Source organism: Mastomys coucha, unplaced genomic scaffold (genome assembly GCF_008632895.1).
Source record: "Mastomys coucha isolate ucsf_1 unplaced genomic scaffold, UCSF_Mcou_1 pScaffold9, whole genome shotgun sequence".
Taxonomy (NCBI): domain Eukaryota; kingdom Metazoa; phylum Chordata; class Mammalia; order Rodentia; family Muridae; genus Mastomys; species Mastomys coucha.
Window position 1 is genome coordinate 43270734 of NW_022196915.1, and position 13973 is coordinate 43284706.

A 13973-nucleotide genomic window follows, 5' to 3' on the forward strand; every position below is an offset into this window, starting at 1 on the left:
AAAAAAAAAAAAAGAAAAAGAAAAAGAAAAGGAAAAGAAAAGGAAACAAAAGTATTAAGTAAAACAGGGAAGAAGGCAAGGAGGAAACATCAGAAAGGGAAGAGCACAGATGGATAGAATAACTAGCCTTTAAAAAAAATGTTTAAAATGTAAATGTTTATGTTTCCATTTTAATAATCATGAAATTTATGCTTGAAATTAGTCATAAAAAAATCAAAATAATTCATCTTTGTCCAATCAGAAATCAAAGTAACAACAGAAAGATTACTTACAACACAAGGGCTTTAACACAACAGTACATTTTTTCAGATCTTAAAATTCTGAGACTAAATTGCAGAAAACCACATAGAATCTAACACTTAATAGCAGACAAAAGGGAAATACATTGTATATAAAGTAATACTTGGACACATATATTGAGTTGAGAATCTTATTTTTGATGCATTTACCTGAGAACATTCATTAATGACTATAATTTTCAATTGCTATATAAAATTCTCTGAAAATTTTCTGATTTTGCTTTTCTTCCTGGGGTATGTTATAACTGAAACTCTTGCTCTTTGTGTCTCAGCCTAACCTAACTACTGGGATTACAGACATATGTCACTGAGAAGATGCTTGTAATTGCTAAAATATATCAGTAATGGTTAATTACTCCTCAACTGTAGTTTAGTTTCTTTTTTTTAATAATACCAAACTACTAAAGGAATGAACAATGGCATCAGCTACAAGAAGAATAAATACTATTGCTAGATGGTAACAAAGTTTTCTAACACTAATGGGAAGGGGGAGGTCAGCACCCCTCTATTTGTCTCTTTATCACCCACTATGTTTTCTTATGAACATTATGCAACTCTTATGATTAGACATTTCAACTTATGAAAGATGAACCAAAAGGCAAACATACAAATCCAGGAGACAAGTAGTTCTAAGAAAGAAGGATAGCAAAGGAAGAACGCATCATTGGATCAATGTTAATGAAGCATCACATATATCAAAAAGGAGATGGTCTTTATCTGCTCGTTTGCTGTTCACATCAGACCTACAGGTTTGCAACAATGGCATTATTCCTAACAGGCCACTCAGAGTAACAGCTTTAATATGCTTAGATTTCAACTACTAAATAAAATTTTAGTTATATGAAATTGTAAAAGAAGCTATTTCTACAAATGAGTCAATGTTGAAATGCAGAAAATGCAAAAGTCAGCTTACATCAAATATGGCTAACTCACAACCAAGAGAGACTTAAGATACAGAAGACGTAATGACAAAAAGCAATGCATTTTGTTTAAAATTTTTCAAGTAGTCTTTCAAAACACAAATATAGTTATCAACAATCTAATTTAAGAACATTACCAGTAAGAGTATGTCTACAAACCAAGTTATACCTCTAGCAGTTAAAGTTAAAATGCCCATTCATATAGCTTAATTTACAATTCTTAATATTTAGGTGATAATAGCTTCATGATCTCAATGAATAAAAAAAGCTACAAATGCTAGGCTCAGGCAATTCTATAAACACTTTGAAAATATAATCACCAAGGAAATAATTCTAGCAAATGGCTCTACACTAAAGTCACACAGCAGAAGTAACAATCTAAATATGCCTTCTTCAAATCTGTTAATAATTCAAGCTACTTACAAACTAAATGTATCCATTACATTATACATATTAGCAACAGTTCTATAGCCATGTTTAGCCCAACCACTTATCTCCAATTCTCTTCTCCATTTACTCAAAAAAGGTAAATATCTGCTAAAAATAAGACAGTACTATTATGAACCAAAAATTAAAACCATTTTAAATGAAAAGACATATGGTATACCTACAACACAGCAGAAAAATAGACCAATCAGTTAACATTTTAGAAAACACTAAAAATAAATTCTCAGTAATACTTCCCAGTAGAGAGCTTGTTTCTCTAGACCTCAAGAACATTTTAGCTGTATCTCCTAGAGGTTCTTCCCTGCATAAACATTCTGTACCAAAAGTGCCTATAGCACAGGAAATGTGGAATTTTTTCCATAAATGGAAAAATCTTCTTGTAATGAAAATCAGTCTTCCAATAAAGTGTATAGAATTCTCACATTAAAGTTAGATTTGCTGACAACCAAGCATGCACATAAAAAAGTTGATTATTTGACAGTTTAAAAAAAAAACTATTTATTCATTATGTGATTCCATCATGAAGTCTACAAAAATAGTCCAGTGCCATAGTGTTTTTCCAACAAGCTACCAAATGCTTAATCTAAGACAATATACCAAGGCACAGTAATTCATAAAGTACATTTAAAATTATGATTTCAGACTATCTACCTACTTACTTATTTTTCTTTTACTCTACAACATCCCCTTACGTAGCACCCCATGGTGGCCTCAAATTTGATATCTTCCTGCCCAACTCTTGAGTACTAGGGCTATAAGCTTGAGCCCCATATTACCTACAATGGCAAGTGGGGTTGGAGAACACACACACAAAGCTATTTAATTCTGTTAGCTTCTAAATAACTATATAATTGTGCCCTCCCCCACAGCCTGGAGCAGGCTGATTCAGACCTTGCTTTGCCACAGCCCAACAGTCTACTGTCCAGTGGTATATGCAGCTTCCTAGAAGGAGCCACCACCTGTTGAGCTGCTGAGCCTCTCTGCCTGACAAGTTCCAGACAAGCAACAAGATGCTAATAAGGCAACAAGATCCTGGCAGAGAGGGGGATGGGTCCCTTCCCATTATATACTCTGATTCCTAAGTAAACAATGATCAGAAATTTTGTCTTGGTCTCATCCTTCTCTCACTGTCCTACCCACTTAGCTCCATCTTTCCTTTAGGAACCCAAGTAACCCGTGGCAGCTGGAGGCTACATATAAATAAATCCTGACCTCTAAATACTCAGCATACAAAAGTAAACAAAAAACAAAAGCATTTTAAAATTTAGAAAGTAATTTGTAGGTGCTTAAACATACCATCTCTAGAAAGGGGAGAGGGAGATAATTTAATAGCTGTGCATGATGGTATAGGGGTCTCCAAATTAAGGACCACCTGGTCTACATGGAGACACACAGCCAGTTCCAGGATAGCCGGACCACACAGAGAGCTGACCCTCACTCTTGCTCTCTCGTCCCCCTCCTCCCTCTCTCTCTCTCTGTCTCTCTCTCTCTCAAAAAAAAAAAAAAATTTACAACACTATAAATTTGCTCCAATTTATATGAAAACTTGAAAGGTTGCAGCTAAATATTATTAAACCAATATTTCGGTATAATTAAAGAATTAAGTATCTAAATAAAAATGACCAGTATTTTTATGCATATGGATATTTTTTACCTCCGTGTATGTCTGTGCACCACATGTATGCAGTGCCCTTGGAGGCCAGAAGAAAGCACTATGTCCTTTGAGGCAGGAATTACAGCAGACAGAAAGCCTGCCATATATATGGTGTGGGTACTGAGCCCTCATCTAGAAAAGCAGCAAGTGCTCTAAAGAGCTGAGCCCCTCACCAATTCCCTTACCAGTACTTTCAATTAAAATATACCTAATCATAAAAATCCTAAAGAATGGTCTCAATAATGAGTAATTATCAGCTTAATAAGTGTATTTTTGTTTAATCATAAGTCTAAGTTGTTCCAATTACATACCCTAAGCTACAGAAAGTATTCTAATAAATTAATTACCCAGACTCCCTGTTCTTTTCTACTGGACTCAAAAAAGCAGTTCCTAAAAAAACAACATACCCTCCCTAATATTTAGAAGTCCTTAGCTTATAGAAAAAAAAAACATTAGGTGAAAGTATACTAACCCAAAATGGACGAAGACAAAATATTGAATGTGACCATCAAAACACCACTGTATCAGTCATTTGGTTTTACCAACATGTCCAACGTCTGTCAAGCAGATGACCTGCAAGTCACACCAAACTCTAAAACAAACCTTTAATTGAGTATAATCTCCTCAATTATTTCCACAGAATGAAAAGGCCATGTAAATTACTTATAAAATACATCCTTTGAATGTCCAGTTGTTTGACTCTTCTCCACTTCTCTGGGGAAAAAAAATCTTCTATTGCAATCAAATTACTTGTTTGATAAATTAGAAAGAAAGAGTACTCAAATAAGCCATGTAGAAAGCACAAAATTAGAGCCCGTCTAAAAATTACATAGTTTCAGAAAACAGATGTGTGCCTACCTACCCTCTTGTTAATAAGAAACAATAGATGTCATTTCTCTTTGCTAGCTTAAATTAGTCAAGTTTTATCAATTAAATTAGTCAAGTCATTCCCAAACCTTCTGTTTTAAGTCCTGTACATGTCACACCAGAGCAAATCAAGAATAATTAAATCATGGAGGTAATGGAAAACAATACCCATACAAAATACAAAATCCAGTAACATACCAAAGTTGATACTACTGATCAAGAGGAAGCAGCATTAGAAAGAATACGTTTTAAACCTCTATGCACAGAAAGAAAAGGATCTGGAAAGACGTAAAGCCTCGTGTTTGGCAGCATCACTTTAGCAGTGGTTTCTTTGATTCTTGCTCTGACTTTTACAAGACTACATGAACCTAATTTGGATTCCTCAGGAACCTTGGATCTTAAGATATGAGCAGACCTGCTCAGTGGGCCTTCTAAAAACACTGGAAAGGAAACATATAAATTAATTAATTTGCATTGTAATTTACCAACTGTTGAGTTTGGATAAGCTGAGCTTCCCCTCCTTTTTAAAAATAATTCCCCAATTATCATACTGATTCTAGATCAGGGAGTAGCAAACAGGGCCAAGTAGTAAATATTCTAGTCTTTGCTTGCTACAAACTCTTGATATAGTATCTTTTAAAGATTTATTTATTTATTATATGTAAGTACACTGTAGCTGTCTTCAGACGCACCAGAAGAGGGCATCAGATCTCATTACCGGTGGTTGTGAGCCACCATGTGGTTGCTGGGATTTGAACTCATGACCTTCCGAAGAGCAGTTGGTGCTCTTCCCCGCTGAGCCATCTCACCAGCCCGATATAGTATCTTATATTGTTCACAACTAGTCAACTTACCCTCTATAAGGCAAAGCAAATGTTAACAAGTCTAACAAATGTATCTCAAATTTAAATATAAAAACAGAAGTCATTCAGATTGAGCAGGCCTTCTCTCGTCTGCTGATCCCTGGTCCAGATGAAATAAAAATCACTAAAAACTAACAATGTCATTACTTGAGACTGTATCTCCTGCATACATATGAGAAACCAACTGAAGGGTGACATCCAAATCCACAAGGAACTGCTCATACAGAAAGCCGTACTATTTAAACTGTATATGAGTCCCCAGCTCTCTCCCATGTTTCCCCAAGTCCATTTACCACTAAAAACTTGTACTATGATCATGATAATTTCAACACATTTAAATGGATCTTAAGCTTCAAAAAAAGTTAATAAGTTGTCTAACATTTTAAAATCCAACTATGTGTCTCCAACAGGAACCTACTGATTTCAAAATATTGGTGGATCTCAAGCATGTTTCATTAATTTATGGATATGTCACAAATTGTTACCTACTAGTTTAGCAGAACACTATGCCCAGATATCCATGCCAGAATCTACTCTAATCACACAAACACAAAATTCTTTCTAGGTATAAAATGTAGGGACTCACTAGCAACAACAGAATGCACACTCTTACTCCCAGCAATAGGAGGCAGAGAGGCAGGGAGATCTCCTTTGAGTTTGAAGCCTTGACCTTCCGACCCTTTTTTACCCACCTCTCCAGTGCTACGATTACAAACCTATAGCATCCTGCCAGGTTTGTGCAGTTTGGGATGAACTCAGAGTTTTACTAACATTAAATTAAGCACTCTTTAGGTGAGCTTCATTCTCAATCACGTTTCCAGCCTTGACAGGACCACACCAATGGGAAGACCATTGACAAAATGGACACAACTTGAATTAATAGTTGCCACATTATATACTATTCTCAAGTATATGATGTGTATACTCATCAAAGTTGCAGGGAGAATTCCAACAGCCCTGGTGATGCACACCTTTACTTCTAGCACTTGGTAGGCAGAGGCCAGCCTGGTCTAACAGAATGAGTACCAGGACAGCCAGGGCTACAGAGAAACCCTGTCTAAAAAAGAAGGAAGGAAGGAAGGAAAAGAAAAAAGGAAGGAAAAGAAAAGAAAAGAGAACAAAACAAATCAGAAACATATGGTTAAGAACACTGGCAGCTCTTACAGAGGACTTGGGTTCAATTCCCTAGCACCCACATGGCAGCTCACAACTGTCTGTAACTCCAATTACAGGGGATCCAATGCATTTTCTGATCTCCACAGGCACAAGGCACTCACATGGCACACATACATACATGCAGGCAAAACACAAACATATACATGAAATAAGAAAAAATTTTGAATATATATACAAACACACACTTAAGGTAGTAAAAGTTAGACATGTTACAAGACTGAAAACTATTGCACTTAATTTATAATGACAACAGCTATTATCAAAGAATTTGACATTTTCTAAGAATAAATGTAAATTAAGACTGACAATTTTATATCTCTGAAATTCTAAAACATGTATATCAAAATAATTATGTTAAAGACTAACAAAAAAAGGTCTAAATTTATTAAGTGCTGTTCCTCATTCTATGCTACAATATTCCTGAAGAAATAAAATGTACACTTCATAGCCTCCATCTGTGCACTTGGTGCTGTTCAAGTATACCCAATGAGGGGACGACAAGCTGGCAGCAGCACCTTACACTAACCCAGGAAACCTGCTTAGGTTCTTACTTGGGAAGACCAACTTACCATTAGACTCCTTCCTTTAAACTCAACAGAGAAAAAAGAACACAAAAATATTCTAATTTTAAAATTCAAAAAAGAAAAATTAATTAAAACTGCTTAATAATTTTTCCAAAGGCACACTTTCTAAGTATAAGAATGTGAAAACTGCCTCACACTATTCCTATTACAGTGTTTGCCCATGAACACAAAAAACTACTCTACTACTTCTTTTAGCATTTTAGCATGTTACTTACAATAACAGTAAGCATTATAAAGCTAAAGAACTTGCGCTTAAAGTTTCTCATTCTACTGAAAAGTCCTAAACTAGACGGAGTAGCACATTCCTTTAATCCCAGCATTCCAGAGGCATATACAGGTGGATCTCTGTGAGTTCCAGGCCAGCCTGGACTACATGGTCAGAGCCTATCTCAAAAAACAAAAACAGGTCTAAAGAGATGGCTCAGCAGTAAGAGTACTGTCAGCTCTCCCAGAGTCCTGAATTCAGTTCCCAGAAACCATACAGTGGCTCACAACCATCTGTAATGCGATCTGATGATGCACTCTTTTTGCATGCAAGTGTACGTGTAAACAGCATTCATATACATAAAACAACTCTTTAAAAAAAAAAATTAAAAATGAAAAATAAAAAAATCTAAGTAGAATCTAATTTTCCCTGTAACTATTAATTAATTCATTGTTATTAAATGATCAAGCTCATTAACTATAAACAAAATAACTGCTATCCAGAAAATAGTAGCTAAGGTTTTTTGGTTTCGTTTTGTTTTATTGAGACACGGTTTCTCTGTATAGACCGGGCTGTCCTTGAACTCAGAAATCTACCTGCCTCTGCCTCCCAAGTGCTAGAATTAAAAGCGTGTGCCAGCAGTGCCAAGCTCAAACTAAGTATTAATTTAAGAATAAATTACAAATATTCCAACTGATGGACTCAACGTAATTCAAATGTTTAAGTAAATTAGAATTAGTCTTTAGTATCTTACTTCCATTTTTTCTTTTTTGTTCATTCACTCACTCATTATGCATGTGTATATGTCACTTAAACACTTGTGCTTTTCTATTTGATGCATATGGAAGTTGAAAGACAACTTTTGAGAGTTGTTCTAAATTACTGTGTAGTCCTGAGAACCTAATTAAGGTCATCTGACTTTGAAGGAAATGCCACACTGTTAACTTGCTGAGCTTCTTTGGTTTTAATCAACAACTTTTTACTTTTATTTTTGGTTTTGTTGTTGTTTTTGAGACAGGCTAGGCTTGAACTTGCAGCAAACCTCAGGCCTCTACCTCCAAAGTACTTTGAATACAAGTATATACTACCACATTCAACCCTTCAATAACCTGTTTGTGTCATGGGATGCCAGGTGAAGTACAGAAGTTGACGGGGTGGGGGAATGTCTTCCTCAATGACTCCTCTAACTTAGTTTGTGAGGCAAGCCCTCACACTGAGCCTGCTCACTCACCTGGCCAAAAAATTGGAAATGGGCCAGTCTTTGCCTGTCTCCACTGTCTACCTTCTGTGGCCGTGCCTGCTGAAACTGGATATGCCTGGCGACGTATCAATCTCAAGTTCTCCTGCTTCCAGTCAATAGTCTAATCTCTGTTCACATCCCAGACACGCCAACAATCCTTCTGAGTCTTCCTGTCCATATAATACAGAGGGTGTGTGGAGGTCAGAGGACAACTTCTGCAAGTCTTTTGTGTCCTTCTATAGTGTAGGTCACAGCAATTTGGGTATTTAGGCCTGGCACAAAGTGCTCTGATACACTGAGCCACCTAGAAGCCCAATCAAAAACTTTTTTTTGTTTGGAGGGGGATGTTTCGAGACCGTTTCTCTGTGTAGGCCTGGCTGACCTGGAACTTACTCTGTAGACCAGGCTGGCCTCAAACTCAGAAATCCACCTGCCTCTGCTTCTGCCTCTGCCTCCCAAATGCTGGGACTAAAGGCGTGCACCACTACTGACCAGCCCTCAAAAACTCTAAAAACAAAAGGAGGGTGTTTATCTTTAAAATTTGGTAGTATGACAAAGGACAGTAGTCACAGGCTATAATTCAATATTCTAATCAGATTTTTATTATGTGGCTTTAAGCATGCAAAACATACTTTTTCTAACAACTTGAAAAATAACTAAATTGGGCTGAAGGGATTGCTCAGTGGTTAAGAGCACTGACTGCTCTTCCAGAGGTCCTGAGTTTAATTACCAGCAAACACATGGTAGCTCATAATCATCTGTAATGAGATTCGATCCCCTCTTCTGCTGTGTCTGAAGACAGCTACAGTGTACTCATATAAATAATATAATCTTTAAAAACAAAAAATATCTAAATGTTTGAGTATACTATCTAATCCCATTCTAGTAGAATAATCTTGTGAAATAATAAACAATGTACTTTACAAAAGCCAATAAAATCAGCCTGAGTATTTTAAATATCTGATTTATCTTATTCCCAAGGTTCACTAAATAGTTGTAAAATTTTACCAACAACTTAAAAATTTTATGAAGGAAAATGACATTTTTTTATGAATTTAGAGACTAATGAGATGGTTTAGCAGTTAAGAACAGTTGCAGCTCTGCCAAAAGAGCAGGATTCAGATCCAAACAATCACTTGAGGCAAGCCACTACAGCTCCAGGACATCCTAACCTGCACACAAACACACACCATACACTCACCCAGAGATATGGACACTAAATTTTTTTTTAATTTTTAAATTTTCATTAAAAAAAAAAAAAAGGCCAAACAAGCCACAGTGTAATGGTGGTGCATGCCGTTAATTATAGCACTTAGGAGACAGGGGCAGGAGGATCTCAGTAAGTTTGAAGGCAGTCTGGTATACAAACTGAAGTTCAGGACAGCCATGACTAGAGAAATCCTGTCTTGGAAAACAAAAACAAAACAAAATCTTGCAGGGCCAGGAAGATATCTCACCAAGTAAAACCTTAAGTATACAGACAACTGAAGTTCCATCCTTGGAACCCATAATAATAAGAAAAGGCAACTCCCAAAGGCTGTCCTCTGACCTGACACCTGGCCACCCACATCCACTCATAACCTCGACTCACACCATTTTACCTTAGGAAGTTCTCTAAGCCATAAACATGTAACATTACGTTCTATGGTAGAAAAGTAAAATTAAAACCAGTCATTCATGATTAATATCTACAGGCATGTTATATTAATATCTATGGTAATTTCCACTGAGCAAAAAATGGCATTATTTCAAAAACAGTCTACAACTGCATTTATGATATGATTAACTTATATTTAGAAATAAAAAGATTTCTTTAAAGTTTGGAAATGGAATTATTTTACAAAATCTTTCTTTTTAGTCCACTACAATGACAGCAATAATAATACAAATAACTATGTTCATTATAAAACAAGTATAGTTCATGTCAAAAAAAATACCAAGAAAGTTAATATTTACCTATTTTACTGAGAAAATCTTTTAGTAAATATTGAGGTAAGTAAAAGTAATAGGTATTATTTCTTAATCCTCAGTGAAAATTCTGTAAGAAATATATCATATATAGCTTACATATAATTATTAAAGACTGAAAAGCAAATATTAGCCCGGAAATGTTAACTTCCACTTCCTTTTATATTGAACAGTATCTTTACATTGATAAATCCAACAGATTTATGCTCAAAACTGAGATTGTAGTTTAAAATAAATTGTTAAATGCTTACTACCCAAGGAAGAAAAGACAAAACTAAAGCTAGAAATTAAATAAAATTTCAAAAGGTGTTAAAATTTCTTCAGCAATTAATTTGTTGATAGAATAATTATGAACATTGCTTCAACTAAATTTAAATGACATATAATTTCCATGCAAAAACAAAAAAGTTAAAAAAAAAGATGGGCAGTGGCACACGCCTTTAATCCCAGCACTTGGGAGGAAGATGCAGGCTGATTTCTGAGTTCAAGGCCAGCCTGATCTACAGAGTTGACATGACAGCCAGGGTTATACAGAGAAACCCTGTCTCAAAAGACCAAAAAAAAAAAAAAAAAAGAAAATTTCCAATGAAAAAATATTTAGTTGATAATAGGATAAACATTTTCCTTGTTATTACCAGTTAAGATTTTACTATGTTTATATGTTCTAGTTAAAAACAAAACTTACCATTTCCAGATACAAAAGAATGAGAAAAGAAATTTGAAAACAATAAATGAGTAAAAAGCACCAAAGACTTAACACTTTCAGCCTCAGAACTGTGTTAAGTTTTAGTTGCTAAAGAATCATTGCTTTTGACAATAGAAGAAAAATAACACTAATTTTCAGAATAAAGACTATAGCTGGTATTCTTTCAGGTAAACAGTGAATATCTCACTTAATTATCATTAAGAACTTGGAGAATATGGTATTTTTTAAGTATTTATGGAATCGCCATCATTGGCGAATAACCAAAAACAAAAAAAACAAAAAACAAACAAACAAACAAAAAAAAAACCCTGAGCCCAATGAGAAGACATTTGCTGAGCAAGCATGAAAAACTAAGTTTGATTCCCAAATATGCGTAAAAGTATGAGAAAGGACTCCCATCGCTGCAATCTGACCTCCATATACACACACCATGGAACCAGCTACCAACGCCTAATGAATAATTTTTAAATTTAAGCCTGGACTACTTTGACAGAAATTCAGAGATTAAAAAAATATTGAATAACCTGTAACTAGGAGGTCCCATATATGAGTTGCTCTAGTCTACATAAAGGTGTGAACTACATAAAGGTGTGAAAAGGGAGAATAGGAGGGGGGCGCTCCTACAGAACCAAGGAACAACAAAAGGCTACTTTACAAGTCCATTTATAAGACCTTTACAAATGTCGGCATTAAACAGTTAACATTTACATACCGGTTAACAAAATTGGCTGAAGTTGAATATTTTACACAAAATAATTCAGAAAAGGTAACATACAAAATGAAAAAGTTCAGTTCTATGTTTAGAGGTTTTATGGTTAGACACTGTATATATCTGAAACTTTCAAAAATAAAGACACGAAACAATACAATACAAAAATCAGGTAGAGCTGATGCTTATTATCAAGTTATCCTATTTAAGAGGATATATTTTTACCAATCAATTAAAACAGAAGAACTAAAACAGTCATTTTATAAATTATGGATATGACTTCAGAAACTACTGTACTATTTACAAAACCATTAGTTTACCAACCATAAAAAATTCAGAAATTAGAAAATACACTATTAAAAAAACAAAATCTAAAAAATTAGAAGTACACAGCATCCAATAAGTAAAATCATCTTGGCTAGCCGGTTTTCACTTACATTTTCCATATAGTTTGGTTTAAAGCCCTCCTGCTGTCGCCTCAGCTCCTCCTGCTCTCTGTGTCGGATCATTTCTTCTTCACGACGACGATGTTCCTCTTCATGTCTGAAAACATTTTTTATTTTAAATTTCAGCACAAATTTCACACTTGAGCTTCTAAATACTTTATTCAGGAGAGGTAGGGAGCTAGGGGTAAAAAAATTTCTGTGAGTTACATTGTACATGCCAAGTTTGTGACTGAGGACTGCTTATGGAATCCTAGATTTCACCTTCTAGTGTGTTCAAGAACGAAAACACAAATCCAACATATAACTATGCATGTATCAAAAAAACTCTAATCAATTTGCTAGTAAGACCTGTAGTATCAGTCAAGCACTAAGATAGAAGGATCACATACAAGTTTAAATTGAAGGGGCTAAAGGTTGGTGAGATAGCTCAGTGGGTTAAGAGCACTGACTGCCCTTCCAAAGGTCCTGAGTTCAAATCCCAGCAACCACATGGTGGCTCACAACTACCCGTAATGAGATCTGATGCCCTCTCCTGGCTTGACTGAAGACAGCTACAGTGTGTAATAATAAATAAATAATAAATAAATCTTTAAAGAAAAAAATTGTGGGGGCTGGAAACATGGCTCAGCAGCTTCTAAGAGCTGGCTTCTCTTCCAGAGGTCCTGAGTTTAATTCCCAGCACTCACATGGCAGCTCATACCTGTTCCAGAGCTTCTCACACCTTCACACAGACATGTATGCAGGCAAAACACGAATGAACATTTAAAAAATAAAAATCTAGCGTGGACTACCTGCCTAGGGAAATGTCTGAAGTAAATCAAGGGCAAGAGGTATAGCTCAGTGGTGAAAGACTGGTCTAGAATGTACACAACGCATGAATCAAAAGTTCAAGCCAGCATTAGGAGAAAGTAAAGGGGGAAGATTAAAAAGGGGGCTACAATCTATAATCTGCATAGCAAAATTCACATTCAAAGTGTAACCAAAGATGGGATGAAGAGGAACAGCAGGAATGAATAGAAAACAATAAAGGATGATGAGGTTGAATATGCTCAAAATAGATCACATATATACAATAATGTTATAATGAATTCTCTTATATATAACTAAAATATGCTAATGAACTTTTAAATAATGAAATTAAAAGGATATTATCACAACGAACCAACTACATAAAATTCAATTATGCATAGAAGGTATTATAAAAAAAATTTTTCCACGTTCATTAAACCATTAAGGAAACTCTCAGGAATTCTCAATACAATACCCATATGTAAATCAGTCATTTACAGTCTAAGGCTACTTTAGAGCCATAGTAACAAAGTAGTTGAACTAGATATCAAAAGATCTAAGATAGTTATTTTGTCCTTTTTCAGAAACACGTACTATGCCTACAGAGATGGCTCAATAATTAAGAGCATATGCTGTTCTTAAAGAAGACCCAAGTTTGGTCCCTAACACCTACAGGGTAGCTCACAACCATCTGTAACTCCAGTTCAAGGGGATCCAATACTAACTTCTGACCTCCATAGGCAACAAATGCACATGTGTCTCATATACATACATGCAGACAAAACACTAAAACACATAAAATATATGTATTATTACATATACATAATATATATAGTGTTTGTGTGTATATATATATACACTATATATAAACTAATATGTAAAATATTACATATACTAGAACTTTCTCTGTAGACTAGACTGACCTCAAACAGAGATCCCAGAGTGCTGGGATTAAAGGCCACTGCCACCTGGCTAAAAAGTATTTTTTAAGAAGAAAAATATTTGCTGGGCGGTACACACCTTTAATCCCAGTACTTGGGAGGCAGAGGCAGATGGATTTCTGAGTTTGAGGCCAGCCTGGTCTACAGAGTGAGTTCTAG

The 13973-nt window shown here is 35.3% G+C and overlaps 1 protein-coding gene across 3 annotated transcripts in view; it reads right to left on the reverse strand.

Moving 5' to 3' along the window:
* Pspc1 (paraspeckle component 1) overlaps positions 1–13973 on the reverse strand; it is a 79868-nt gene that overhangs the window by 38042 nt on the left and 27853 nt on the right. For all 3 annotated transcript variants that reach the window (XM_031362296.1, XM_031362297.1, XM_031362295.1), the window contains exon 6: positions 12076–12181. In XM_031362296.1, coding sequence (XP_031218156.1) covers positions 12076–12181 — 106 coding nt within the window. The remainder of the gene's footprint in view (positions 1–12075; positions 12182–13973) is intronic.